This window comes from Aspergillus lucknowensis (assembly GCF_044049455.1).
Source record: "Aspergillus lucknowensis strain CBS 449.75 chromosome Unknown BJX67scaffold_58, whole genome shotgun sequence".
Classification (NCBI taxonomy): Eukaryota; Fungi; Ascomycota; class Eurotiomycetes; order Eurotiales; family Aspergillaceae; genus Aspergillus; species Aspergillus lucknowensis.
Window position 1 is genome coordinate 21,810 of NW_027263602.1, and position 27,339 is coordinate 49,148.

At 50.0% G+C, this 27,339-nt stretch overlaps 13 protein-coding genes and 1 pseudogene across 14 annotated transcripts; 6 read left to right on the top strand and 8 right to left on the bottom strand.

The window, feature by feature from the left end:
* The first annotated feature begins 30 nt into the window (after positions 1-30).
* Positions 31-3,021, top strand: BJX67DRAFT_270605 (putative meiosis protein MEI2). Its single transcript, XM_071026503.1, has 14 exons — positions 31-363; positions 416-806; positions 854-1,288; positions 1,353-1,712; positions 1,769-1,804; positions 1,860-1,926; positions 1,986-2,004; positions 2,061-2,091; positions 2,146-2,163; positions 2,226-2,259; positions 2,307-2,350; positions 2,410-2,481; positions 2,538-2,643; positions 2,692-3,021. Exons 1-14 carry the CDS (start codon positions 176-178, stop codon positions 2,925-2,927), a joined length of 2,037 nt encoding a protein of 678 aa, XP_070881949.1. The 5' UTR covers positions 31-175; the 3' UTR covers positions 2,928-3,021.
* An 869-nt stretch (positions 3,022-3,890) lies between these two features.
* Positions 3,891-3,994, bottom strand: BJX67DRAFT_t85 (annotated as a pseudogene). Its single transcript has one exon. The product of its transcript is annotated as a tRNA-OTHER (tRNA).
* Positions 3,995-4,816: 822 nt separating this feature from the next.
* On the top strand, positions 4,817-5,530 carry BJX67DRAFT_385080 (uncharacterized protein; the record flags this gene model as incomplete). The annotated part of the gene is made up of 2 exons (XM_071033787.1): positions 4,817-5,037; positions 5,125-5,530. 2 exons carry the CDS (start codon positions 4,817-4,819, stop codon positions 5,528-5,530), a joined length of 627 nt encoding a protein of 208 aa, XP_070881950.1.
* Positions 5,531-5,686: 156 nt separating this feature from the next.
* Positions 5,687-8,615, bottom strand: las21 (mannose-ethanolamine phosphotransferase LAS21; the record flags this gene model as incomplete). The annotated part of the gene is made up of 7 exons (XM_071033788.1): positions 5,687-6,246; positions 6,297-7,313; positions 7,366-7,736; positions 7,785-7,912; positions 7,980-8,262; positions 8,317-8,361; positions 8,422-8,615. The coding sequence occupies 7 exons, from the start codon at positions 8,613-8,615 to the stop codon at positions 5,687-5,689; spliced, it is 2,598 nt and encodes an 865-aa protein (XP_070881951.1).
* Positions 8,616-8,783: 168 nt separating this feature from the next.
* On the bottom strand, positions 8,784-9,875 carry BJX67DRAFT_364873 (DUF2423 domain-containing protein). Its single transcript, XM_071030239.1, has 3 exons — positions 9,599-9,875; positions 9,497-9,544; positions 8,784-9,439 (listed from the first exon to the last, which is right to left on the bottom strand). Exons 1-3 carry the CDS (start codon positions 9,780-9,782, stop codon positions 9,294-9,296), a joined length of 378 nt encoding a protein of 125 aa, XP_070881952.1. The 5' UTR covers positions 9,783-9,875; the 3' UTR covers positions 8,784-9,293.
* Positions 9,876-10,105: 230 nt separating this feature from the next.
* On the top strand, positions 10,106-12,158 carry BJX67DRAFT_271431 (PINIT domain-containing protein). The gene is made up of 6 exons (XM_071026505.1): positions 10,106-10,345; positions 10,431-10,775; positions 10,837-11,153; positions 11,235-11,340; positions 11,395-11,620; positions 11,674-12,158. Exons 1-6 carry the CDS (start codon positions 10,201-10,203, stop codon positions 12,110-12,112), a joined length of 1,578 nt encoding a protein of 525 aa, XP_070881953.1. The 5' UTR covers positions 10,106-10,200; the 3' UTR covers positions 12,113-12,158.
* Positions 12,159-12,577: 419 nt separating this feature from the next.
* Positions 12,578-13,678, top strand: BJX67DRAFT_270992 (trafficking protein particle complex subunit). The gene is made up of 4 exons (XM_071026504.1): positions 12,578-12,897; positions 13,039-13,156; positions 13,226-13,315; positions 13,380-13,678. The coding sequence occupies exons 1-4, from the start codon at positions 12,677-12,679 to the stop codon at positions 13,506-13,508; spliced, it is 558 nt and encodes a 185-aa protein (XP_070881954.1). The 5' UTR covers positions 12,578-12,676; the 3' UTR covers positions 13,509-13,678.
* Positions 13,679-13,969: 291 nt separating this feature from the next.
* Positions 13,970-15,377, bottom strand: BJX67DRAFT_385085 (malate dehydrogenase; the record flags this gene model as incomplete). The annotated part of the gene is made up of 8 exons (XM_071033789.1): positions 13,970-14,110; positions 14,171-14,315; positions 14,370-14,454; positions 14,513-14,890; positions 14,954-15,041; positions 15,099-15,209; positions 15,270-15,301; positions 15,365-15,377. 8 exons carry the CDS (start codon positions 15,375-15,377, stop codon positions 13,970-13,972), a joined length of 993 nt encoding a protein of 330 aa, XP_070881955.1.
* A 1,131-nt stretch (positions 15,378-16,508) lies between these two features.
* BJX67DRAFT_385086 (60S ribosomal protein L28) lies at positions 16,509-17,310 on the bottom strand (the record flags this gene model as incomplete). The annotated part of the gene is made up of 5 exons (XM_071033790.1): positions 16,509-16,683; positions 16,745-16,869; positions 16,938-16,961; positions 17,053-17,147; positions 17,259-17,310. 5 exons carry the CDS (start codon positions 17,308-17,310, stop codon positions 16,509-16,511), a joined length of 471 nt encoding a protein of 156 aa, XP_070881956.1.
* A 495-nt stretch (positions 17,311-17,805) lies between these two features.
* On the top strand, positions 17,806-18,231 carry BJX67DRAFT_385087 (DUF2015 domain-containing protein; the record flags this gene model as incomplete). Its single annotated transcript, XM_071033791.1, has 2 exons — positions 17,806-17,857; positions 17,912-18,231. The coding sequence occupies 2 exons, from the start codon at positions 17,806-17,808 to the stop codon at positions 18,229-18,231; spliced, it is 372 nt and encodes a 123-aa protein (XP_070881957.1).
* Positions 18,232-18,795: 564 nt separating this feature from the next.
* BJX67DRAFT_374868 (U2 snRNP complex subunit HSH49) lies at positions 18,796-19,982 on the bottom strand (the record flags this gene model as incomplete). Its single annotated transcript, XM_071031612.1, has 3 exons — positions 18,796-19,473; positions 19,533-19,908; positions 19,945-19,982. 3 exons carry the CDS (start codon positions 19,980-19,982, stop codon positions 18,796-18,798), a joined length of 1,092 nt encoding a protein of 363 aa, XP_070881958.1.
* Positions 19,983-21,402: 1,420 nt separating this feature from the next.
* Positions 21,403-22,506, top strand: BJX67DRAFT_374869 (putative mitochondrial folate carrier protein Flx1; the record flags this gene model as incomplete). The annotated part of the gene is made up of 3 exons (XM_071031613.1): positions 21,403-21,520; positions 21,588-21,848; positions 21,923-22,506. The coding sequence occupies 3 exons, from the start codon at positions 21,403-21,405 to the stop codon at positions 22,504-22,506; spliced, it is 963 nt and encodes a 320-aa protein (XP_070881959.1).
* Positions 22,507-22,772: 266 nt separating this feature from the next.
* On the bottom strand, positions 22,773-24,869 carry BJX67DRAFT_272290 (C2H2-type zinc finger protein). The gene is made up of 5 exons (XM_071026512.1): positions 24,757-24,869; positions 23,801-24,689; positions 23,686-23,739; positions 23,436-23,609; positions 22,773-23,353 (listed from the first exon to the last, which is right to left on the bottom strand). The coding sequence occupies exons 2-5, from the start codon at positions 24,575-24,577 to the stop codon at positions 23,039-23,041; spliced, it is 1,320 nt and encodes a 439-aa protein (XP_070881960.1). The 5' UTR covers positions 24,578-24,689; positions 24,757-24,869; the 3' UTR covers positions 22,773-23,038.
* A 1,106-nt stretch (positions 24,870-25,975) lies between these two features.
* On the bottom strand, positions 25,976-27,086 carry BJX67DRAFT_271471 (uncharacterized protein). The gene has a single exon (XM_071026506.1). It carries the CDS (start codon positions 26,812-26,814, stop codon positions 26,188-26,190), a length of 627 nt encoding a protein of 208 aa, XP_070881961.1. The 5' UTR covers positions 26,815-27,086; the 3' UTR covers positions 25,976-26,187.
* Between the last annotated feature and the right edge of the window lie 253 nt (positions 27,087-27,339).

Consider the following 27,339-nt stretch of genomic DNA (forward strand, 5'->3'; position numbering starts at 1 on the left):
ATCACCACATTCTTTGAACACCTGAAATCAATCGCCCCATCAAACCTCCCAACAACAACACTATTCAATCATTGATTACTCTGACATTCCCAGTGCTGCGTATTGAAGTAGCAGCCTTTTGGTGGAAGAAACAGCGTCGAAGCTTGCTGGAAGATCGCTGGTCTTTTACCTCGACATGAGAGAAACTGACTCCTCCCATGGGTTGAGCAGCCCCAGCTGCACAGATGGAGCAGCATCTCCCAATGGATCGCCAGATACAAAGCTTACAGCATTCTCACCCGAAGATGTGCGATCCAAAGGTCTTTCAAACTCCAGTACCTGTCGCCCACTGAACGGTACAGGATTCAGACAATTCTACTCGACGTCGGTAAACATAAGCTGATGCAGCAAGAGTTGCTATACTGACTTATTACAGAACTTCTTCTGACCCTTTTCTTGTCTCGACGAGTGTGTCTAATCGGCCACAGCTGTCTCCTACCGCTGCGAGCTTCACTCCCATTGGACTGGCAGATTCTGCAAGCGCAAACCGGGCTCACTTTATGGCCAAAGACCTCTCCACTAGCAACATGGGTTTCTTAGCGGCCGACTCTAACGCCGACTGCGATGCAGCAGGGACCCGACCCTCGAACCAGCCTGAACGTGCTCTTCCAGCTTATGGCCCAATTGGAAGTGATCGAAAGTATAGAGATCGTCTTTCCCTCAATCTAGCCCACGGAAACCTCGGGTCAGAGAGCTACACTCGCGCTTTGGTAATCGAAAATGTTCCCACGAACCTAACTTACATGTCTTTAGCTGGATTCTTCAATGTAGGTGCTTCCTTGCAGCGTTTCCTGGGTGTTAACTAATCATGAAGCGCCGTGAATTCACCTCTCTGAAGGGCCCTATACTTTCTGAGCTAAGCTCCATGGGCAAGGTGTATGTCTCTTTTACTGATTGCCGTGAAGCGAAGAAGGCGATTGAAAAAGTCCGGCTCCTTCGGCCTGAATGGTGGGTCTTTCCCCTTACTCCAAAAGAGTATGTTCAACATCTGGATCCCGCTCTCCTGGCCCAAACCTCGGATTACGAAGGGCAACTACTAGCTACTGTTTATTACGACAGCCGGAATCCTAGTTTGAATCAACATACAGTAGGTAGGTCTCTTGAGACACTTGCCATGACATTCGGAGATATTAGGGCCTTCACTCCCCAGCTCTCTGATCAGGAAAATGTCGCGGAGTTTCATATTGAATATTTTAATACACGCGACGCCGATAACGTCATGACCACTTTAAATGGCACTTCTGTAGACGTGAGTCAAGGATTCTTGTGACCCAGTTGGACCGAATTGGATCGTGCTGAGTATCTTTTCTTAGGATTGTGTTGTTGAGGTCTCATTCTTCAAGCCGGATGTGGAACGAGAGACATACCATTCTCCTCAAAGCCCACGTTCTACAAACGGTGGTATCTCATGCTTTGATGCTACTTATATGAAAGACGCATCATGGACTTCGCCTCGGCATAGCCGTGCTCCGTACATGGAACTCAGCCCCACAGGCCGCTCTACAATCCCGCCGGGAGAACATGCTGGGTTGATGGACTGGATGACAAGAGCGGGGGAAGGGATCGTCTTATCTCCTCGCCGCGAAGTTACTCGTTACCCTGATTTGCGTCTGAGTAATCAAAATGCCGTTGATATGGAGCGTATTCGCCTCGGATTGGATGTCCGCACCACTGTACGTCTCCATGGTACCCAGCGACTTCACTAACCGCACTCAACCTGTCATACTAGATTATGCTCCGGAATATCCCAAACAAGATTGACCAGGTGCGTCTTGGAACTTAGCACGCATACCATTGTCTCTATTACCTGACATTCCCAGACCATGCTTAAGGCTATTGTTGACGAGACAAGCCACGGGAAATATGATTTCATGTATTTGCGCATTGGTGGGTGTACATTTACACTTCAGGACATTCTTGATGATTACTAACCGTTTCTAATATAGATTTTGCAAACAACTGCAAGTACGGTCGTCTTTCCAAGTACGGTCGTCGATTCTTCTCTGATATTCTGAACTCAGTGTTGGCTATGCTTTCATAAACTTTGAGGATGTAAGTGGAATTGGCCCTTGCTCTTGAAATATGTCTAATGGTCGTCTGTTGTAGCCAATCGATATTATTGATGTCAGTTCTTCGTAAAGTTCTACAACTCGGGTGTGTTGGAATATACTCTGACTGTCTATAAGTTTGTCAAAGCGCGATCAGGACGCACATGGTACGGTCTGTGATGACAATAGCTACCTTACCATTGCTAACTTTCCCCGCAGGAATTGCTTCAACAGCGATAAAGTCGCCGAAGTTTCGTATGCAAGTCAGTGTTCTCTGGTTTTCGGCTGCGATTTCTTGTCTGAACCTCAAACAGCTATTCAGGGTAAAGATTGCCTGGTACAAAAGTTTCGCAATAGCTCCGTTATGCTCGAACACCCGTCTTTTCGCCCAAAGGTAAGAACTACCACCGGCAACGATGCGGATGTCTCACCAAAGGCTCATATTGGCAGATCTTTCATACTGGTACCGGACCTCTTGCGGGAACGGAAGACCGCTTCCCTGGACCAGATAATCCCTCGAAGATGCGCCGCAGCATAGAAAACGCAGAGCATGTCGGTGAGCGGTCCTTGTAAGCCCATGCACAACCATGGCTAAGTGAATTAGGGTTGTTTGCGCCTCGCGTCGGACAGCAGTATCGGGATGAACAACGCCGCCGTCGCTCTCAATTTGATCGTGGAACCACTGCAGCCGAGAGGGAAATCGTATATGTCCGGACACTTGCGCCCAGACGCCCCTTCGGCGCCGTGAACAATGGCTTGAAAAGTGCCCCCTGCACTTACCCTGCTATGAAAATGTGGTACGAGTCAACAGTTCCTGAGCAGGGCCCCAAGACTTCTTGATGCTCTTCTTAGGATCACCATTTTTCTCCTGCGAGGCGACGTAGGGTATTTGTTTGCGAACACAGATATCAGCTCGGTCCTGAGGATTTCTTTTCATTTACCGCTGTTCTTGTCTTCTCCTGCTTTGTGTTTTTTGTTCAGAGTACAGTGTCAGCTTGAAAAGGGGGCTATCAAAATCTTTTTGATTCATGAGAGAAATTTATTCTATTCCCGGGCTGGCTTGGTTGTGGTGTCTCGGTTTGAGTCTTAATGTTGGGTTCAACTCCGTTTGGAAGCCAAGTGGGAGGTGGAGTTACATATCGACGGATAATCAGTTCAAGGGAGAGGGGAAGAAGAAACAAATCGTGGTAGCAATTCCCTGCATCTTGTGTATGAAACCAACCTTTACAATCAAAATGAGACCAACACCTCCATACTCGGCTGCTATAGTCGCCCGTGCGGCCCGGCACGACTGTTGTGGAAATAGCTTCCTACAAGCGGCCCTCCCACGCTAGGATCAGATGGCAACTTGGTCCGGGGAGCTGGTGTATGCACCCCTGTTGCTTGAGTCCCTCCTCCCACACACGCCTTCTTGTCAAATCGCACTCCATCAAAAGTGTCCTTCAAGACAGACAGGTATGAAGTGCCGCAGCAAGAAAATAAAAAGCTCGGGTTTTCTAGCACCAGGCAATTTTTGCGATACCTGAATTTCTGAATTATCAAGAACAATGAAGAAAGACGGGGCGGGGTGTGAATGAAAGAGAAATGACTATCTATACATGATAGTTAAGTAACTATAGATTCTGCATGACAAATCAATGCTTCTTGCTTCCAAGATGAAGAATCCTATATTTAATAGTAATAGTATGCAAGTATAAAAGAGGATGATAATATATTTATTCTATCAGGTAGCTGTGATAATAGTAGTAGTACCTCCTGCACATGCACATTGATAATCAAGAAGCGGGAGTGCAAAAGAAGGATTCCCAGGTCTAGGATTCGAACCTAGAGAAGCGCACCCCAATGGGGCACGGGTTTGAAGGAAACCCGTGTGTCAGACGCCATGTTAACAATTACACCAACCTGGGCTGTTTGATACCACGAGTATTTGGCCTTGGGAACTTTGACGTGCTATACCCCAAGTAACTTCTAGATCTTGCGTGGGCACTCCAACGTCCAAATAAGGTTTAGCGGGATTAAATGAGACTAACACGCCACGGCTTCCTCACCACCTTGAAGATTCCATGGTCGCCTTTTGAAATGGCAGGGTCCGAGGTTGTCAAGGCAGCTGTACAAAGTTGAGGAGTCAGCAGGTGCATCAAGGATAGAAAAATCTGGCTCCAGGCGTACCTAAGGGGATAATAAATGAATTATAGCTTATGATTTGCCAGAATACAGATCCCAAGGGGTTGTATTCCATGTAAAAAGGCGAAAATCATTGATTTTGATAGTGTTGATAAAGGAGATGTTTGAATTCGTATCAAGATCATTTTAGCCCAAATAGAACGAGCATGCTTTTTCTGCCAGCACTAACTACTTTAGAACAACTCCATGGACACCCCATTTGGAGTGTCCACATAGAATAGGTTCCATTTGGACTTGGAGTGTGAGGAACGGAAAGGCAAGGAAAGAAAAAAAAAATAGGTTCCCAGGTCTGGGATTCGAACCCGGGGTGGCGTCCCCTTCTGTTTCCCTGCGTGTCAGACGCCGCACTAGTGCGTTACAAAATCCCAGGCCTTCAATAACTTAACAGACATCCAGGTGCAACTTCAACTTCCTTTTGCTCCGCTTGTTAGAACCTACGAGTATCCCTATTTGCTTGTACTTCGTTTTGAGCAAGGTGATGCGTACGCGACTGGTGGTAAAATCTCTGTTTGATGGTATTTGTTTCACGCAACGCATAGAATACCATGGAGGAAGCCGACATTTGTCGCATCCATAAAATACTTCACCTAATCTTCCACCGCAATAAAAACCAACACCGCAGGACGAAATGGTGGAAGTGGCTTTCGATCTTGAAACGGACCGTCTGGAATCTTGCATTGTCTCTGGGTTCAGCCCAGGAACGTCTGCCCTCCGCTGAGTTCTACAGACAGTATCTGGCGGACCGAGTTGTACCAAGGTGCTATGAGTAAGTTCAGATGATGGAGTGCAATTTGATGCCCCTTAGTTCTCTTTTTCCACTGCGATGAAAGGTTTTATCTCTAATCTCTACTAGGGCGTTCTCAGTGGTTGTGGCGGATGTGCAGTTCTCTGCACTTGGCACTGTGCTCCTCGCTACCCTTGCGTGTCTATCGAAGTGGACAGGGATTGACGAGAATCTGAAATCATGTTCCCAGGTTGAAACTGCCTGTAGCGATGATTTATTAGATACCACGCAGATACCCTCGGGACAAGAGGATGTGGGTGAAGCTTTATCGCGGAATGGAGAGGTTTCGGGCGATTTTCCACAATTAAGGCCTCAGGAGATATCCCAGCCAGTTTTTTGGAACCCTGGGTCTATCACTCCAAGCACACCAGACGCCGTGAAAGGCCCGGAGGTACTCCGCCCGAAGAAAGAAAAGAGGAAAAAGAAGAAGATTCATAAGAATGCGATTGACGACCTGTTTGATGGGTTGTTGTAGTCTCAAATGCTCTAACGAAATCTCTGTCCGATACTATCTATTATGCATTATGCGAAATGCCATCTAACGGCGAATACCTCCTCAATCGAAATATGACAGTATGCACATATTGTGGAACGGAAGTCCCTTGTCGATTAATCTACGTCTTGACTGCCGCTATATCGCAACGGCGAATAGCAGGTTGATTTCTCCTAGAAGGTTCACCGCGAAGTGATGGATAATCACCCACGACATCGTGTAAAGGTATTTGGGAGAAAAGACGGTCCAAATGAAAAGATGGGTTCTCAGCGCCGTACATGCAGCCATTACGGACAACAGTGTAGAGGTCGCGCAAAAAGTGAGAAGTGTGATGTGAGTTCGGCTTTCGTCCGCGGCAGTCTTAGATCTAAGAACCTTCGAGGCCGACGCCCACCATATCGGGCCGGCCCAGTTGCTGACGTATGCGAGGATACCTACTAATAGGATATTGTAATTCCCAACGCCATTATACGCATTAGAGAGATCGATGGAAGATATGGCGTTTGAGCCGCCAAATGCGAAGAAAGTCATATACTGCATCATCAGGGACGTCACAAGGATTTCAACGGAAGTTAAGTTCATCGAGGCCAAAATCTTTAGTTGCTGTCTGAGGATAAGGAAGATCGGAACATTCGTGGCCCTCGACTGCGTCATGAGAAAGAGCGTTAGAGCCTCGTGGACGACCGGACTCGACGACACTAATCTGGTCAGCTTGCCAGTGGATTCTGCTTCGGACCCCATGACCTACCTGGCTTTTTGCACGACTTTCGCTCGACTCTAGTAAGCAGCGTTGACAGTATCAAGAGTATGACGATCCCGCAAACAACAAGGCGCGCGTGTAGGATAAGGGGTATTCCGCTGAGTGAGGTGGCCATGTGCCTGGTAATGGATTCGTTCATTAGTTCGGGAGACTCAGAGGCAGCAAAAACCAATTTGAAAGCGAAGGCTATGACAGTAACCACGAGGCAAGTCAAGACCCATAACGTTGACGAAGGAAATCCTTCGGCTAGGTGCAGGTAAATATCCGCATACGTTAGTACCACCAGGACCCAAAAAGTGCCCTGATGGTTCGGAAAGTAGGCCCGCGCGATATCAGGTTCAGCCGCAAATTTCTGACCAGTTTGATTCCACCGTCTTAAAACCCGGTGAGACACTGCTAGAGTGACCGCACTGATTCTACCGAGCGCGGACAGCGAAAAACGGGGTACCAGCCCAGTCGCCGTAGAAGAAGAGCCATGTTGAAACCGAAAATTTTTAACGTGCATGTAAGAAGTCCAACCCGTAAATACCCAATACCAAAACTGTTGCTCTTCCTCCACATAGCTGCTTGCAAATACCATGGCGCCGTAGGCCAGGATGACCGCCACCAAGAACAGTCCTGGGTGTTGGTACCTCGACAGGGTCCCGAATGTCGCAGGTAAGGATAACAAGACGGCAAGCCCAGCAATACATATACCCGTATATAGGTACTTGAGATCGTAATTACTGGCGGCGCTGCTCATTACATCCTGGGAAGCCTTGAGGAAGCGCAACAAAGCGGACTCAATCTCAGCTTGACTGCTGCTTTTGCCAACTTCATCGCGTATGGAGAGCAGAGTCTGAACTTGCACCCACGCACAGTGAACCTTCTCAACACCACTCTCTCGGCCTGAATGGCAACTAGGGGTTACTGCAGTATCCTCGAAGCTGTAGGTCGGGTACGTTGCTTTGATGGTCTTCAGCAGCTGCCTGGCATTCTCAAGCAGCAATTGCATCCGTTGGGAGCCTGTACAAGCGAAATTAGCCACAGTGAATCCGAGGACCGTTGTTCTACTTACCTAGTTGCCACATCTCGAGAAGTTCAGGAATAAAGATGCCAAGGCTGTTCAACGGTATTGGTAGACCGAGAAGGCCGGCCAGGGTCGGCGTAATATCAGTTTGATCAACAATGCGATAGTACTGGAGCTCGCGCACCGCATCTACGGGACTTCTCCTATCTAGTTCTAGGGCTTGAAGCTTTGGCGAAATGAAAAGCAAGGCAGGTGAAGTTTCGCCCACGGAGGAGCCGCCATGATTGCCAGCGTCGTTCATCCCATGATCACCACACAGAACAAAGAGAGTTGATTGTAGATGGGGCTTCTGCTCTATGGCTTGGTATACTTGCGCAACGATCGAGTCCATTTCATGCTGCTTGGGTATCATGTGCGAGCTAATCAGGCGTTAGAAGGAGCCGCAACGAATGTAGCCAGTGTTTTACCTTTGTGGTCCAGTTTTGTGCCCGATATGATCCAGACCCAAGTAATGCAAGATTAGGGCCGACCAGTCGTCCTGAACAAGTTCACGGCCGATATGGCGGGTAACATTTGTGTCTACTTCGGTAAAGTCCTTGAGATATAGTTAGCGGACCTGCAGACTCTTCATTACGGCAGTAGGAGCTGTTGCTGACTGATACGAAGAAACTTGTTGTACCATCCGCTCTGCTAAACATGCCAGGGAATAGCTTTAACCAAGTATCGTCTCCATACATGATGAGTTGCTCACCGCTTGCACGGATTTGGGCAAGCCATGTATCTTGATACGCGAGCGTCGAAGAGGTATCGGACTCGGCAATGTTTAAAATTACGTCAAGAAAAGACGGCACGGATCCCGTCGTTATAGCCTTGAGTCTAGGCATGGTAACTGTTGGGGAGCCTGCATAAGTGGTAAAAGGAATTGCGGCACCAGATCGAATGAGACTATCAAAACGAGGTTAATCGTATTGTGGAACCAAGACTTAGGTGGCTGCAGACCTTTGTGTAAATAGGAAACCGGAATTGTTGGAATAAACGAAGTCGCTGGTGTTGGATGTTAGCTGGGGCACCTGAGTTTGCGGGTGGTGTTTTCGGGTGACTAACCTCCGCAAAGCATCCACCACCATGAAAACCACTTTATCAAATACCTTGGGTGGTGCATTACGGGACTCTTCGAACGTGGCAAGGCCGGGAATCAGGGGTTTGAATGGAAAAAAACCCAGGGAGAAAACCAGTATGGCAACTGGGATAAGAACATTGGCCATGAGCACAAGACAATTGGCTGATAGAGTGGCCATTCTGGTCATCGCTGACCTCGGAATAAGATGTGACTGACAGCCTAGGACGCTCAAGTCGCCAAAACGCTATAGAACGATCATCTTCGGTAGACATCTACGGAGTTCTTGCGATTCAAGCGTTCTTACGTTCATGCAACTCCAGGGCCCGAGGTCGGTGGCTTCACCGCCTGCCTCATTCAAAAAGTGCTAACGGGTATGTTGAATGTCTTGCACTCATCCCCAGAATAAAGCGAAGTTCTCATGCTTCGGAATATAGAAGGGTATATTGTTCGAGGACTACAATCGGGAGGTCCTAGAAGGGCTGTGGGCTGTGCTTGTCTCCAGATAAGCGTAGTCGAGTCGGAAAGCTCGTTCCCACAGTCTTCACATATCCCGATAACATCATGGAGGCGCCAATTTCCATTCAATCAGACGCACCCCGTACACTGTTGTGTTCAAACTCCGACTCCATAATTTCCAGTTGTGAGAGATGGCTCCATCAGGTTTGTCTGGTCGTTTGATCAAAGCTTTAACGAGACAGTATTTCCCGTACTGAAGGCGCGAAACCATGATGGCCCCGAAGCCAAGCCTTGAAGGGTTGCAGGCGACGTTAGGAATTGTATATGGTCACCGGAATCCGATGCTGCGGGCTTGGGAGGTATCCGATGAAAAGCGAAACGTGAAACGCAATGCCTTGGTTTACTTCTTCTTCGGAATTTTTCGAGTTTTTGAGGGATGTGGTTTGAAAACAATGGATGATCGGCTTTTTCGATGACGTTTCTGGATCCGTCCTGACCGTTGTGAGCGGCCTTTACTGTTGGTCTTCGAAGTATCGATGTCCATTGCTGAAGAAGATAATTAAGCACCAATTCCTGAACTCCGCATTGTTCAAATTTGCTTACCTTCACTACCTCCTGCTGGGCTCGTCATTGCTTTTTCATCCTGGGTATCTACTTATCGTCAGCAAAACTAACAAACAAAACGAGTAGGACTTCGTCGCATACACGTATCCGTGGACTCGACATTAGATCTTGGTTTCTCTTGGCCACTTGGTTTCGGTTGGGAAGCAAGTTCTTGCAATTTTGCGGAGAGTCTTTCTGTTCGTGCGTCCACAGCAGGACCGAACACTGTCGCGCGGAGTTTTGCTTTATTGCGCTTAGAGACACTCGCTCGAACACTCTTCGCCATTTTTGTTGTTGGGGGAGCCAGTAAAATTCAATTATTGCGCTTGGAGAATGGTGAATCCAACTGACGCTGTAAGAAGATGATTTGTTTTTTGATGCTGCGATTGGTCCTTTCGAAAAAAAAAGTTCTTTCTCACCAACGCTTGGGGCGTCTTATGTCATCCGATCGGAGCCGCTTTTGCACTCCGCAACTCAACGGAGAGTCCAGGCGCGAGTCCAGCCCGAAGTTGAGTTGCTCGAGAATCGAATCGTGGCGGCATTTTCTATTCGATATCATCTTTCTCCCTTAGTGGCCGAGCATTGAAATGTTTCTTAAGGGAACCCAGCTAAAGTCTCCGTTGATGAGCTGCAATCCTCGAACTTCTCTGAGCTCTTGGATGTCAATCTAGCAACACTTGCTCTGGATAATCGTCGTCCCCACAATGGCCTCTGGTCCGATATCTGAGCTTCAGAGCGTCATCGCTTTGATCAAGACCTTGACAAATGCGCAGCTTAAGGACATTTTAAGGGCGGAAGGGCTGGCCGTTTCTGGGGTGAAAGCTGCGCTTCAAATGCGAATAATCGATTGTTCGTACATCATCGCCGCTAATCATGCTGCAAACCCAGTCTCGATACAAGACATGCTAATAACTTTACTTTTACCTCACGTTAGACCTTGAGAGACTCTACCAAGGCGGCCACATTGAGCGCTACGATAGCCTCAGAAAGTTCATATATGGTACTGCGCACCGTTCTTTACCCGCGTCTCTATCGGGGCCACCACCAGGGCCAGGGCATCGTTATCAGCAAACCTCAACCAACCAATCAATACAATCACATCAACGACCGTCACCCATCGGAATGTCCATACCGTCGCATGGCTCCGCACCTGGTATGTTTCATCACACCACCATTACTGGCTATAGTATTCCTCATGATCGTCTAGGGCTCCTGAGCTTCAAGGACAGTCCCTTTTACCAGATCCTAAACCAGCTCACTCCTACGGTAGAGTGTAAAGGCGAGTTATTTTCTCACCCTCAAAAGCTTGGCTGTGGATATCCTTTAATCGTTTAAAGCAGCCCGTGAACACACCAGAGATAGCGTTGAGCTCAAAATCGTTCTCAATGCGGACGTGGCTTCCAGACTGCAAGCAAATCCTAAATTGCGTGTCATGGTTTTCTGCGCCGCGGACACCGGCATCAACCAATTCACCAAGTCCGATATCACTTTTCCTCACCAAGTCGAACTCAAAGCAAATCTCGACGAGGTGAAAGCCAATCTTAGAGGCCTGAAGAATAAACCTGGTACGACAAGGCCAGCGGATATAACTAATTTTATTCGGAAGAAAGCGGGTTATACCAATCACGTTGTGATGACCTATGCCCTGACGCAGAAAGTGAGAAACCAATCCCTCTTTACCTGCTTTCCCCCCTCCAAAATGATGGATAGAAATTGGGCCCTGCTAATTGGCGATTAGAGATTTTTTGTTCTTGCCAATCTCGTAGAGTGCACCCCAATTGGAGAGCTTGTAGATAAATTGAAACAGAGGAAGACAATCACCAAAGAGCAGGTACTTCAAGAGAGTAAGCGTCCTTAACTGTCCACTTTAAATCTGGAGAATATCTAACTTCTACAAGTGAAAAGTAAGGCTGAGGATACTGACATTGTCGCCACCTCGACCGTAATGTCGTTGAAATGCCCTCTTTCAACACGACGGATAGAGGTACCATGCCGCTCAGTACTATGTACACATAACCAATGTTTCGATGCCTCTTCATTTCTACAGTTACAAGAGCAAGCACCGACGTGGACATGCCCTGTTTGCACGAAAGCAACCAGCTATGAATCTCTGAACGTGGACCAGTAAGTTTTACCTCATTTGTTCATACCGGATTCGTTGCTAATCGTATATCTAGATACGTAGACGACATACTTCACTCGACGCCATTTGACGTCGAGCAGGTGATCATAGAACCAGACGGAACATGGTCGAACCGCAAAGATGCAGCGGCTGGACCTGGCAGTCCCGCGACTGATGACGACGAGTTGATCGAAATAAGGGAACCCGGAGTAACACCCGTCAAACAAGAGTCTCTTCCGATGTTGAATTCTTTGCAACAAACGCCGGCTAGGTCGCGTGAGCAGTCCTCAGCATGGTCTACCGCGACCAACAAACGACCAGCTGCAGTGATCGACCTCACGGGAAGTGATGACGATGAAGAAAGCTCTCCAATAAGGCCGACAAAAAGGGCAGCCATGGATATGCATCGGCCTCCGCCTCGACAGGACTCCCGACGGTCGTATAGCAATCACTATGCGGACAAACTCTCTCTTCCCACGTTCGGTCCGGACTGAATGTGGATGTGTTGAAGAGAAATCTGACTGTAATGCGCGATTCATCTAGCGAGGCATATTTACGGGTGTTGTGGCGTGGTTGGATTTTGATCTCAAAGAGGATAATTGCATCGAAAGCCCTTGATTATTTCAGATGGGCATGGGACAAGGTGTGAGCGAATTCTGCATCTCAGCAGGTTCTGCCCCTCGGTTGAGAGGCGTAAATCATCACATAACTTTTCAATCGCACCATTCCAAGCCTGGCGCACAAATATTAACATACAATTCAAAACAATCCGGCGTAGGGTGATATTGTATTGTTCATCGAGATCTCGTCGGCAGGGGTGGTGCGCCGAGCCTTGGGCGAGGCAGACTCCCCTAACCATTCATGTCATTGCTCCGCAAGTCCCCTTGCAACGACAATCCACTTTGCGCACACTCTCTCCCTACAAGTATTTCATGAATTCGACGTGATAAACGCCCGCGAGAACCGGCCACCACGAGCCTCACCCAATTCTCCCGTTTATCATTCCGCTTAAACGATAGGTACCCGTCCTCGGCTCCTTGTTCCACCACCACACAGCCATGTCATTCGACAGCTCGCACTCGCAGCTCAATACGTCCGACCCCCTCCTCAGCGCGTCATGTCTAGATTTTCTCCTCATCGAGCTGGTGCCGATGGCCGAACGATTAGCGAAAGATCTTGCGGCGGATGAGAGGCTTCTTGACGACGAGGAGGTGAAGGAGACGGCGTTCTTTCGCCTTGAGTCGCTAGGGTACAGAGTCGGGCAGGGACTTGCGGAGAGGTACGCTGTGATTACCCTTTATACCACGCACTCGCTACTGTCTACACCCAGTATTCAATCCCACTGATATTCGGGTTCTTGATGCTGTCCCGGGTAGACATCTTCAAATTGTGGGGACGGCTCATCTTAAATTTGCTCCAGGTTCTCACGAGATAAGCCCCGGTTCACAGATAACCTTGACGTTATCAAATTTCTTTGCAAGGATCTGTGGACAATATTATTCAAGAAGCAAGTCGATAACCTAAAGACGAATCATCGTGTGAGTGCTGCTTGATCGCCTTGGCCGCTCAATTTAGGACCGGGATTGATTCATAATCTTTACTCTCAGGGTATATATGTCTTAACAGATTACTCGTTTCGACCTTTCGCTAGGATGAGTATGTCTGTAAGGAATGAAGCCGTATCCATGGCACAAGCGGTGAGCCGAAATATTCAGTTCTAACCCTCTAAAAAGAGGAATCGGTCTTCTAATCAGGGTTCAGTACCTGTGGTTTCCTTGTGGTGTAATCCGTGGCGCTCTATCAAACTTGGGTATTAATACGACTGTGCAGGCCGAGACTACCGAGCTCCCCGGCGCGACCTTCCAGATTAAGACGATAAATAAGGCCTAGCCGTCCTTCAATACCTGCGACCTACGGCAGCAGGACATGCCCAGTCAGACTCCAGGCATTGTTTCAAGACACGAAGGGCCGTCGGAGCAGTTCTTCCTTGGTAAATCAATTGGCTGTTGTTCTACACCATCCTCAGCCGATCCCCTACAACAATATAGCCAATGGAACGAAGAAGAAACATTCTGTAAAATTCCGTCCGCATTGAGTTCGTACTCATCGGTCAGCAACCTCAACCGAACAGATTCAATTTGCAATCTCCGACTGTCCGTCTTTATAAACCTTTTCTAAACATTTAAAGCCTATCTTCCCAGGATACCATTGATTAGCGGAGCTCTTTCCATGGCGATGGGTTTTGATATGTACCACCGACTGAATATCTTCGGTGGGAACAGGATTGCAGCACATGGCAATGGCCGGTCAATGCACAGGGGTCCTGGGATTATGGGCGGGGATGGGCGCGTTTACTTTGCTTCGGGATTCTTGACGAATTCGACGCCTTTTTCGATATTGCCCTTGAGACCCGTAACGGCAACCTCAAGGAACTGCTTCTCTTTATCGGAGACACCATCAAGGATGTTGATGGCCTTCTGCACGCCGTTTGGCTATCTCCAGCATTAGCGTTGATTCACAAGAATAATAGAAGATTCAAATGGTATACGCACTCCAAGCTCGACAGGGGTTGAGAAGAAGTCAACGCCAGTGGCTTTGGCAATATCGTCGCCGCCAGGAACACCTGGTAGGTAGACATAGGTGGGCTCAATGAGTCCAGCCTGGCCCTTGGCAGCCCGGATGACTTTCTCGGCAAATCTAGAGTTAGGTTAGTCATTGGTATTGCTTCACTGTTCTGACAGAGGGCCAGACCTGAAGCCAGCAAAAGCCATAGACAGAGTAGCGGAGCCGGCACCATCCTTGGCCTTCACGACCTCATCCCCTCCGAACTGGACGCCTAGGAGAACGTCAATAAAGATAGATTCTGTCGATGCCAACGATACAGTGCTCCTTACGGTTAACGAGCGCGGCGTACTTGTCCTCAGGAACTTGGAATGCGGGAGTAGCTTTGCTGAAGAGAGGGACGATCGTCTCGCCAGAGTGACCACCAACAACAGGGATCGTCACGGCCGATGGGTCCTTCTGGCCGGAGAACTCCTGCGTAAAGGTCTCCGCGCGAACAACATCCAGTGTGGTGACACCAAACAGGCGCTGTGGGTCAAAGACGCCGGCGCCCTTGAGAACCTCAGCGGCAATAGGAACGGTAGAGTTGACCGGGTTGGAAATAATGAGGACGAAAGCCTTGGGGCTGTATTTGGCAATACCCTTGACCAGATCACGGACAATTCCGGCGTTAATCTTGAATAGGTCATCACGACTCATACCAGGCTTGCCTACGGACAAAGGGTGTCAGTGCACCTCCAACCAAGTCCTACAGACGACCGGGATTCACTCACGAGGGATTCCGGCAGGAATCACAACGATATCCGTGCCAGTCAAGGCCTTCTCCAAACCATCGTCGCCGGGAAGGTATCCGGAGATTTTCTGTCGTAAGCGTCAGCCAATGAAGCCAATTGCACTTCCTAGGCCCATATCACTTACAGCAACGGAGGAGATATGAGAAAGATCGGCTGCTACACCCGGGGTGTTGACAACATCGTACAGGGCGAGCTCATCGACAAGAGGGGAGGTCTTGAGCAGAAGGGAGAGAGGCTAGATGTCGGTTAGAGGCGCTCTCAAAGCAGCAGCGCGGTAGGGAGTAGTTGTGCAGACCTGGCCAATGCCACCAGAGGCACCGAGGACAGCTGAAGAGGTTGAGTTCCCAGTTAGAGTTGCGGGTTAATTGAGCGTGGCTTGGGTTGTCTTACCGGCCTTGACCATGATGTAAACAGTGGATCCGAGTGGGACTGAGAAAGGGGGAATCAGTGGCTGTCGTAGGAGAAGATGCAAGTGATGAGAACAGCGATGCGAGCAAGAACGGGGTGAGTGGATGATGGAAGAGAAGGAAGGTTGAGATCGGAGCTACTTTTAAGTGGACACTGGAGGTAAAATTGAGGGGTAGAATCGGTTGGACAAGCAAGGACGCAAGTCGGGTCCAGACTGCACATGCTACTTACGTCGGTGAGAGAATCAATCCAAGATCGAAGGTGAACACGACAGGATTCGGGGTTTTCTGAATCGTGAGGAGTGGGAAGACTTTTCGAGGACGGTGGTTTCGTCCGTTCTCTCTTTAAATCGTCCCAATCCACCAACGGGCTGGAGAATCACATGTGGGGAGAGCCCTTCACCTCCGTCCTTCCGACTACAAGAGAGGGTCTCAAGCAGCAGTGACATCGACAGAGGTAGGTACGACTGGTACTCGTCCCAACCATCGCATAACATCAAACAGCAGCTTCCTCCTTCGCTAATTGTGCTTTTTCTGTGGTCAGTGTCCCAGGGGAAATCCAGGTTAGCATCTGTAATGTTACTTTGCTGGTATCCGCCAGTTACATAGAAAAGAGTCACTTCTTGTCGGATTCGCAAAGATGGATTTCTCCGGCGGGCGATTTCCGGGGATGGTCATGGCGACTTCGGGAAAAGGCGGGTATCAAAAATCCCCAGCCACAAATGGATGGTGGCATCATGCCTGTGGTTCCGGTTCTACGATTTGATCCGGGCCGACGAACGGCTGTGAGACATCGGAGCTCCCACGACCATGTGCTTCTGGTGAATCCAAACAGGAATGACTACATCTCCACTCGCGAGGCTGATTATTTTCCCGACGTTTGGGAAAAATACTTCACCTTTCCCACATGCATCTTCGTCCGGCATTCATATTTCGAGAAGTGTTTTTATTTTTTTTTTTTTGTTCCCCCTTTCCCAAGCCCAACTACCGGACCAATTGCCTAGGGTGAATTGATGGCAAACGAATTTTGCTTGACTACATGGACGTCAATTCCTGCCGGGTAACACTCCATCGTGTATCGAACTAGCGATATCATGTCTCTAGACCCTCACTCCATCGGTAATCCCCTATGCCGACTCCTGCTCAGCCTTCCTGGCCTGGGCACCGCGGGGCTTCCTGGCAGGGGTATCCTTCTTTGGCTTCTGGGTGCGGCGGAGAGCGCTCACGCGGGCAACAGCCTCCTCACGGAGGTCAGCGCGGTAGCCATACTTAGCGGTCCTGTCAGCAACGCCCTTGTAGATCCTATATGGAAGAGATATAGAGTCAGCAATCCTATTCATTATAGTTGTCTGTGTCAGCTTACTTGCGGTTGGAGGCATTGGGGCCGTAGGTCACGGTAGCCAGGCTCTTAGCGGGCTGCTGAGCGGTACCGGGCTTCTTGGTGACAGCGACAACTCCGCCATCCTCGGTGGCTTGCACACCAATGGCCTGTCACTGTTGATCAACAATTTATTCTTGTGGGCGGCATGCCATCGAGAGACTGCTGGTAAATTTACCTTGGTGTTGGCGTAACCGGCGTACTGAACATCAAGGGATCAACTTAGCAAATGCGTCTGCTCGAGAAGTACATGGAACGGAATATTTAGCTTGCCGCTTTCCCGGATCTCGTACCTTGAAGGAGTGCTTGTTCAGCACATTAAGAGGATCGCGCGAGAACTGGACACCGCCGCCGCTGTTGCGCTTGACCAGATAAGCATTCTGGGTGCCTGTACAGAGTGCCTCCGATCAGCCACCTCTTCACAATCAAAGCCATAGTGTGCTGGAGCTAGATGCCCGTGGTACTTGGGTTGCAATTGCGAAGAAAATCTTTCACGTACGGGTGAGCTGCCAGATGAGGTCGTTGGAAACATTCGATCTTTCGGCGGCCATTGTGTATCTCTGTTTCGGGTTGGGATATTTGAAAGCTGATCGAATTCGTCGCAGGCCGAGCTGGGGGTCACCAAATCTTGTGTGCGCCAATGCCAAGAGTGTCATGTCGCTAAGGGGCCCAATTTAGGAATAGGGCTGTGTGCCTGACACTTGAGCCTGTTATTCCAGGCAGCAAACAGGTACGAACTTGGCCATGCACGGTCCACCCTCTTCCCGAGGTCCGCAGTCTTCCTGGCTGAGCTGGTGGCAGCCTTGCGCCATCTTGGGAGACAGCCAGCATCATCGCTCTCTCTCGATGTGCTAGAAGCCGCTGGTTGTGGCAGACCTCCGCCAACATTGTGTCGCTTACTCGAAAAACAAGACTCAAATCGTTGACCCAAACGGCTCATAGCCCCATCCTTCTGAATAGCTTGTTGTGGTTATACCACCTTACCTGACATCCCGACCATTAGTCACTGATATAACTACATCCGTCTGCACGGAGCTAGAAGCAGAATGGCCTATCTACTCTACTTCTTGGCCTTATTCGTAGGGATTTGTGGCACAGGTATGCTCTATCAAACCCTCGAAACCCATGGTTCTGACACCTTCACAACCACAGTCCTCTATCTTACTCGATCTCGCTGGCTATCATTTCTCCCGATCCCCGACCATATCTACCAACGTCTACCATCCAGCTTCACCGGTGATCTGGACGCCGGTTTAACATCGTCCGCGTTCGACCTTAATGCTAATATCGAGAGTGGTGACCAAAGGGCCGGCTTGGACGCCCGCGGCAAGCGCGAAGTCCTGAATATCATGCGGCGCCAAAAAGTCGACTTCGACGAAGCACGTCGCATCTATACGGAGCAACGATTCGCCAAGAATAATATCGGTCCCGATGGCCGGCCCAGGGACCCGAAATTTGTATCTTTTTCGTGACCTGATGTTTTGTTACTCACCTTTCGCCGTCACGGCTCAGTTCCGTTCTCTCTCTTTTCTTAATTTGAATCATTCAGTCTACAATTGTTTTTTCCTACTCTAGAGCCCTTGCATAGGTTTCGACGTACTTGATGCCCGCGTAATGGCCGGGGATTGATGTCTGATTCCGTTGATTTTCGCTCTCGCCTGGGCGCCTTTTTGCAGCTAGTTGTATTTGAGTGTCCACGTATTTTCGAATATCACCGGAATTGCCTTAGCTGCATATAACATGCCATCATGCGCAACACCACTGAGGTTTTGTCACTCTTTTGCATGAATTCGGTGATAGATCGTGACTATTAAGTATGAAATGAGTACTACAAATCTCCCAGCTCAGAAGTTGGCGTTCCAGAAATCGATGGCCTCTCCATGTAGCACTGCGAGCCGCGCACCTCTTGGCTCGTGGGAAGGAGGTGTTCCAAGGGTTTCGATTCCATAAACAGAGGGTGGAATTCGGGTCCAAAAAGCTTTCTTCCATGCATGCCCTTACCCCTGGTGCAAATTCAATACGGTCAATCTTGAACCTCAAACGCCCCGGCCGTATCCTGGCTGCTGGAATCCGGGCGGTAAGGGAGGCTGGGGGGTAGTATTCCCTGCGGAAGGACCAAACCCCGGGGGGGTAAATCCTGGTGGGGGTGCAGCCTGAGGGAAAGATGGTTGGTGGCTAGGAGGGTTGAAACCGGGAGGGAGGAAGGTTTGCGGGCCTCCATATCCAGCTTGGGAGGGAGGTGGCCGTGCTGGGAGGCCGGGAGGGGGCGTTGCTAGTGATGCTGGGGGAGCGTTGGGCCTGCCCTGTGGCGGCTGGGGAGGAGCTATATTCTGTGGGAAGGCGATGTTTTGTGGCGGAGGTGCAGGGCCTCTCCCCGTACCTTGGTCGGGCGGCCCTGTGCTCATTGGCCGTGACGCATCGCCGTTTGGCAGTGAGCCCGTCACAATTGGTGTCGTTGGGACAGGGAATTGAGGTGGAAGACTTTGGGTCGGGGGTCGCACGTTGTGTTTGCGAGCCTGCGCAGCCAACATTCGCTCTGCCTGATCACCATGTCGCTCGCCCTTTCCGTCCTTCTTATAGGCATATTGTACAGAGACTTGCTTGTTCATGAGATACTGGCCGTTCATGTTAGCTATGGCGGCATCTGAAGATTCAAAGTCGGCAAATGACACAAATCCATAACCCTTTGATAAGTTGTTGTCGTCTCGTGCTATCTGCGAATCGTGTTAGCCTCCTAGACGTAGGTGGAGAAAATGGAGGGTTGAGATATTACCTTTGGTAAATTAACCAAGTTGCCGAAGCGACTGAACGTGTCATAGAGAACTTGCTCCGTAACCATAGGGTCAAGATTTCCAACAAAGAGTTCCGCACCAATTTCCACCGACTTCTGCTTATCAGCGGAAGCTTTGTTGACGCGAATAGGCTTTCCATAAAGGCGGATACCATTCATTATTCGAGACGCGTATTCGGCGTCCTCCTCGCTGTTAAACTCCACGAATCCATATCCTTGGTGCGACTGTGTGACTCGATCTTTCGGTAGGTGAACGTTAACGATCCGCCCGGCCTGTAGCATGAGCTCCCATACCAGGCTATCGGTGGCCCGCTCGTCAAGGTTCCCAATATAAACGGTGGCCTCCTTGTCTTGCTCCCTGTCTTGCAATTAGCTCAGGAATCTAACAGCGTACGTAAGGAGGGCCGCGAACCAGTGCCTTGCGCCTGACATGGCGCTGAGACTTTGAGATGGTCCGTCGATTGGAGAAAAAGGCAAAGAACAAAGGTTGGGTTGAAAACGAGGTCAAAGAGAAGGGCTCAATTGGACTCGAGTCGGCAGGAAGTAGAATCTAGGAGAAAAGGTTCGTTTGCAGTGAGCACTAGAGGAATGTTTTCAAGTATTAAGACTTGTAGAAAGATGAGTTGATGTAATAGTGTTGACCAGCAAAACCTTGAGGTGATGTTTTATGAGCTGCGGCGATTCTTAGCTCTGGAAAACTTCAGACCGTCTCCGCCTTTTTCTGGTCCACCACCACGAACCCTTCCTTGATCAAGCACCCGACTTCTTCGTCAAATCCTTCGACTCCTCTCTCTTCTTACCAAATTTACGCCCAATCAAACTGCAAACATGGTTCAGTTTTCCGAAGAAACTAAGGTAAAGTCGAGCTGAATCCGTAGTCGCCCGCCCGGGGAGCAATGCTGATGACCATCTCTGGATAGGAACGCATTTCCAAGGTTATCGATGTTTCCAGAGTTGCTGTCCACTAGTGAGCGAGCCTCTACGCGCGGTTGTTGATTGTTCCCAGAACTCACCTTAATTTTCCTACTGCAGTGGATACCTACCTCTGATTCTCTACCTTGGTAAGGTTTCTTATAGTCTGGATGCGATGCGTATCGATCACTTCATGCTAATGATTTTACCTAGGCTACACATACAGCGAGCCCAGGCCTTCCCTCTTCAAGTAGATATAACGACTTGCCCCCCAGAATGCCCCGCGCGACTAACTCGACGAACAGGTTGTTCTCGCCGCTTGCATGAAGAACCACGAGATCGACGCAAATTCTCTAGCGAAACCGGGCTTCTCGCGTTTGAGAACTGATTTTTCTCTTCTGTCTTGAATTCCGAATAGCACGGGCTTTGGATTGCAGGGTGTATACATTTCTTACGTTCGTGTGGAAGTCTTGGGTCGACATTCATTCACGTGTATTTCTAGATCTCGGTTTCTATTGTGCTGGCACTGGTCAATTAGAGCAATCAACCCGTCCATCGATTCCAAGTCGGAATTCTTCTTGAGTTTATGGGTGATGGAGTTGAACGCGGCGCTCTCTGCTCCAATTTCGTATGATTTAGCAGATATACAATAAGAGCTTCACGGAAGAGAGTCCTCCACTCCAGCTATCGTCTCAGTGGTTCTTCGACTCTCATACTTCGCTGAGACAGCCCCAACTTTGTCAATTCTCTGACCGATCCTGGCTCAGCTGTCATTTGCTTCCCGGTGTCAGCGTTCCGAGTGCCAAGGGAAATTGTTCGGTCCGAGAAAAGGGAAGTTTCGGCAAGAACAAACCAAGGCGCAATACCACCCCAAGCCTTCTTCCCACCGATTTGAAGTTTTCTTTTTTAACGAGTCACCGCTGCTGCGCTCAAAGGGTTCATGACTGGTAAGGATGGCTTGTCGTCATCCGTAGTGGAGACCATAGCAGGATTCACGGCAGGAATAGCTACCACGCTCTGCCTGCACCCGTTGGATTTGATCAAGACCCGACTCCAGGGTATGCCTACCCCATTCTTCGTCCCCTCTCAGGAGTCACACAGGTATATAACTATGACTCAAATTAGTCGACCGAACCCATTCTTCCCGAATAGGTAGCTCTCTCCGAGTCGTCCGCCAGCTCTTCCACAATGAAGGTGGATTCGCCGCTTTCTACCGCGGGCTGACACCCAACATTATCGGTAATTCGTCTAGCTGGGCGCTCTACTTCTTACTCTACGGCGACACCAAGGATATTATTAGGAATTGGCGATTGCACGAGAAGCCAGAAGGTGGACAGCGGCCGCAACTGGCCTCATCCGATTACTTCCTTGCTTCAGGCATCGCAGGTTAGTTCGACAGATCCACGGTCCTCGAGAAACGAGCTGCGGGACTAATCACTAATGCATATGCCTTGGAAAAGGAATCTTGACCTCTGTCTTGACGAACCCTATCTGGGTAATCAAGACCCGCATGCTAGCCACTGGCTCCAAGTCGCCCGGCGCATATACATCCTTCACCAAGGGCGCGATCCAAATTCTCCGCTCGGAAGGTATCCCAGGGTTCTATCGTGGCCTTGTCCCATCATTGTTCGGCGTCAGTCATGGAGCGCTGCAGTTCATGGCCTACGAGAAACTAAAGCTGTACCGGGCGCGAACGCCCTTTGCGGTGGCAAAAGAGACTGTTCCGCCACCCACTGGATCAGAGAAGAAGCGGGAGCTCAACAATCTAGACTTCTTTTTCACTTCGAGCGTATCGAAGGTATTCGCGGGGTCAATCACGTATCCCTACCAGGTGCTCCGGTCGCGAATGCAGACGTATGATGCTCATCTTGCGTATCAGGGGCTGCGCGACGCCATTGTGCAGATTTGGACCACGGAAGGGTTAGGTGGATTTTATAAGGGACTTGGGCCAAACTTGTTTCGCGTGTTGCCGAGCACCTGGGTTACCTTTTTGGTGTACGAGAATACAAGGGCATATCTACCAAAGTTAATATCAGGTAATTGAAAATCAGTTGTGGGGTCTCCTTCGTAGATAGTGGATGGAGATGAGTTATGTTGCTCTGAGTTAACAAACTGCGGTTAATGTAGACTGTCAAGCGCATTCCCCGTCATCGTCTTGCGCTCTCCTGCCGTGGTCTAATCTAGCTTGGAGGTTAATGACTCCTATCAACCAAGCTGCTGGTTAGCTGTCTGGGGGTTGGGGCCCTCGGCTCCCTCTCTGGGGTCAGGCGTTGGCTACGGCGTCTTCGGCAAGTTAGTGACAATCGTCTTTGGTGTCTTTGGTACAAAACATCCATGCATTATCAGAACCCAACTTGAGATAAGAGGTACGCCCTTTTCCATGCAAGATATCCATCCATCCGTCCATCCACCCGTAATGCCCGTCAACCCCGGTAGTATGATATACGGCATTTCAAAAGAAAACAGCACAACAACAGGGCACTAACTCGAAACCTGGTATCGTCGCGGTACGGAGTACAGAAAGAGCCAAATGCCAAATCGCATCAAATCGCGACCAACCGAAAGAGTATAAGAAGTCATTGGTCGTGCTTCTCGATGAAGTAAGGCTCCGCGTCGTCCTCATCACTACTCGACCCCCCTGTGTACCCGGAGTCCTCATAGCTTCCGCGTCGTACCTTCTTCTCTTTGAGGGCGTGGTCGGATTTTGAGGAGGGAGAGATCCTGCGATCTTTGCCGCGGCCCTTGATCCCCTTGTTGCTATTTTTATATAATGTCGCGAAATATTCCCACAACTTGCGGTCCTGGGGGCTCATGTGTTCGCCGTCGATCACTTGCGAGAACTTCAAGGTTAGATTTCGGAGCGTGGTTGCGTGGAACTTATTTTGGTGGGACTAAATGTTTTTCAAATCAACCCAACCCCATTAGCCTGTGTACGAGTGCAAGCAAGACGGACAAGTTTGTGTTTAGGCGTACCTTGAGGTTTCCGAGCTGCGTGAATTGTTTTCCACAGTCGTCCAGGAGACAAGTGAATGGTTTTGCGTGCTGATGGGTTATCTTGTGGGCGCGCACGTTCCCTCGCTGGGCAAAGCGTTTCTGGCAGATGTCGCAGGAGAAGGGCTTTTCTCCGGTATGGCGTCGTTGATGGGTCTGTTTTCAGTCTCGGTTATTTCTTACTCTGACTCTTCCCTTGTTTTTTTGTATCGTGCTGTGTGGTTTGGTTTACCTTGAGGTTACCTAATTGCGAGAAGCGCTGGCCGCATGAGGGCTCTTTGCAGACCTACAGTAATCGTCAGTCGCTTATGGGCCATCCGACGGATAAATACGGGGCCTCGACTTACGAAGGGCTTGTCCCCGGTATGAGCCCTTCTATGGATGTCCAAATGAGTCTTTTGAGCGAAACTCTTCCCACACTGTGGCTCGGTACACGCGTATCTGCGCTTCTTCCCTGACCGAGACTGTGGCTCCTCGATAATAGGAGCGGTACGGGGATTCGAAACCGGAGGCACATAAGGCTGCGGGTATCCGTTGGCCCCTCCATGGGTCAACTGCTGTAGCGGCGGGAGCGATTGCAGGTTTGGCGGTTGCGCGACCCCCTTCGCTTGGATCGCCTTCATCAGGATATCAACCTCTGTCGAGAATTCAATCTCACTCGCATTAGAGTTCTTCCCCTGCCCCGTTACGCCGTTCGCGGAATCCGGGGCCGTCGAACCTGGCTGCGGCCCAACGTTATGCTCAACCTTGGTCAAGGGATCTCTGGCCACACGGTTGACCGCGTTCTTGGCCGGCCGAATGTCCGGGATCTGCTGGATAGACGGGGGCTCCGAGGCCAGGCGCACGGGCTGCGTGTTAAGCGGCTGGTTAGGGACGAAGAAATGCTGGTAGCTGGGATGGTGTTGGTGGTGGTGGTGCTGGGGATGCTGGTGGTTGTTGAGTGGGTGACCGAAGCCATAAGTCGCAGAAGATGGCGGTTGGTGGAATGGCAACGGAAACGAGGCTGGTGGGTTTGTGTAAAAGGAGAAGTTATGGCTTAAGTTAGAGCTCACCATCCGGCGAGGCGCGACTGCCCCGACAGCGTGGCTGGGGAACTCATATGATACGGGCTCTGCGGTCTCCATGGAAGCAGGTCAGTCCTGATTCCGCCTCTTCTACCCAGATGCTCTCGACCGTTGCTCTCTTGTTGGTGAGGAGCTGGCAAGGGTGGAGAGAGCGAGCGAGTCGATCCTTGACCTGGGAATTGATATCAGCCATCGCTCTCCCACGTTGAACCGGGTTGAGATATGAATGACCGCCTTACTGGTGAGAAAATCAGGATGAAGCTCTTGGGTCTGCTTTGCTTTTTTGGTCCTGGCACAGTTGTTTCGGGACGTCGTGACAAAGGCAGACTGAAGCTGAAGAAAAGAAGCAAAGGGAACGGGAACAAGCAAATAAGATATAGGGCACGGAGCTGATATCAAGATCAAGATCCAACGAGATCGAGATCTCCAAAAACAAACATGAAATCGTCAAAGTGAATAAAGAGTGATCAGAGGTCCCCACTGTTCGACGGAAGTCGACCTGAGTATATAAGTGGTGAAGATGGAGAGGAGCAACCACACAGCAACACCCCAAAGAAGAATCAGAGAAAGAAGAGTGTCATAAGAAGTACGTCGTATCCAAGAAGGGGAGGCACGCAAGCTGATCTTGGTTGGCAGGCAGACAGATATCAGTGACAACGAAGGACAAGTGCAGTCTGAGGCCTGAAGATGATCCCGACAACGGGGATCGCTCATGGGCGAAGACGCTGCTCTGGGATTATTTTTCTTGATTATTATTATTTTCTGGTAAAAAAAATCGAATGAGATAAATGCAAATCCAAAACTCCAAAATAAAGAAAGATTTATTTACTTTTTCGTTGGTTCCTTGCACTCTTGACGCTCCTCCGGACTGGTGATGGCGATCTAGAACGAGAGATCCATCACTCTTTTGATTTTTTTGCTTATCCGCCTCTTCCTTCCGGTGTCCCAGAGCAGTGGAAGCAGCGGGGGTGCAATGACAGGGGTCTGGCCTGTTCATGAAGTATCATGGGTGGCTTTGTGGTGTCGCTTCTTCCTCCTGGCCTTCGAGTTGGCTCCTCCTTTTCCTCGTCATCCCACTGGCACTGGAGCAGAAAATACGCCCATCAGTCAAACACGGGAATCTGTGCTGGAACGAAGAGATAATTTCAGCGAAAAAAAGGGGCTCCAAAAAAAGAGCTTGAACAGGGCCATCAACACTTGCAATATTAGCTTTTATTTTCTTTTTCCGAAGGCCCCCCACTCCTGAAGGGACAGTGAGGATCCTGGTTCCCCCATAGTCCAAGCTGATTGACAGAAGCAAGACGCAATTCCAATCCGAGGATAGTGAGCAGCAGCTAAGATGGTGCTAAAATAGTCTTCCCCGGTGCCTTAAACCAAGCCAATCTCGAGGAGTGGCTCTGGGTGTCGAATGAGGATTTTTCTCCTTCCCGCCCAACACGATGGGGCGATGGAGGACCCGTCGTCGATTATTGCATCTGGCGACGGAATAGAGGATCATGGGCCACTTATTTTGGTCTCGGGGCCAATCGCGGCATGCAAAGTGACGTTCCGATCGGGCTGACGCTCACACGCCTCTGGAGGTTTCGGGGAGCTCTGCTTCCCTTAAGGTCAACCATAGTCTGTCGCTGGTCAGACATCGATGGAGAAAGGCAACCACTGAGGGGAGCGATTCAGAAGATGAACCCTCGCACAGGTGAAAAGTCGACATCAAATCTGGAGTGAGTTAACCCCGCTTGGTTTTGCTCGATTGGGATCATCTGACCGGGTTGGATGGTGGACCGGAGGTTTGATGCAGGCCAATGGAGCGAGCAGAACGTGGACTGTGTCGAGGAGTTGAACTTGAACATGATGTTCCTGAGTGCTGACAGCTCGGGCGATTGATCGTCATCGTCGTACAAGGAGGCTAGCAGTGGGCTCAGATTCACATCGAGCTGACTCCTCAGAGCAGGCTCAAGCGGGTCTTGCTGGCTGGGATGCCCCCGTTTCCCACGCAGGCCCCTGAACTGTTGGGAAATTCGAGTCCCAAGCCCACGACTGCTTGGGGGTCGGGTTCGTCTGACTGGCAGATCTTCAGCCATCATCACCTGGACAGGCGTCGATCGTGCTGCCATCCCCTCATAAAAATGACACTCTGGGGAACGCTGGTGTTCCTGTCGTTTGAGTGGAATTATTAATGAAGATCGAAGATCAAAAAAAAAAAAAAGAAAGTCCGGATTTTGGCTCCTTGACGGCAGGGTTCTTTCCTTCCAAACCCTGCAGCTCTTGTTCATCTCTAGACTTGACAGGAAATGTTCCATGCAACTCTGGAGCGGACGGCAATGCTTGGACTGGCTGCATCCCACCGCAGGATGCCCGATGGGCCTGACGGAAGAAACCTGGCATTGGCTGAGCTGACGGGCGATGAGATCGCTCAGACTCCCTGTCACTCTCTCTGTTCCGAGACGTGCAAATCCGCTCGCATGATTCAGGAAACCGGAGAGAAACGAGGCCGGGGTTGGAGTCTGGAGTTTGGTTTAGGTACTTCTGCAAGCATGACGAGAACCGAATTTCAATTAGTGAAAGACCAGGGTCCGGCAGGGCTCCAGAACGGACCGTCAGCGGGAGATCCATTCTTGATCCCAGAGCGCCAGAGCTTCCTGCACGCTGATTCGGGCTGAGGAGCCCCCACGGACGCCTTTTGGGTTGATCACAGCAGCCGCGACTGGCGACCCAGAAATCATTTCCTCGATGATGATACAGGATCAATCATGCCCGCAACCTCGCAGGTTCTCCTGGCTGTCGGATTCTGATCCTGGCCTGCTCAAGCCTCGCGTTCGGGCGAC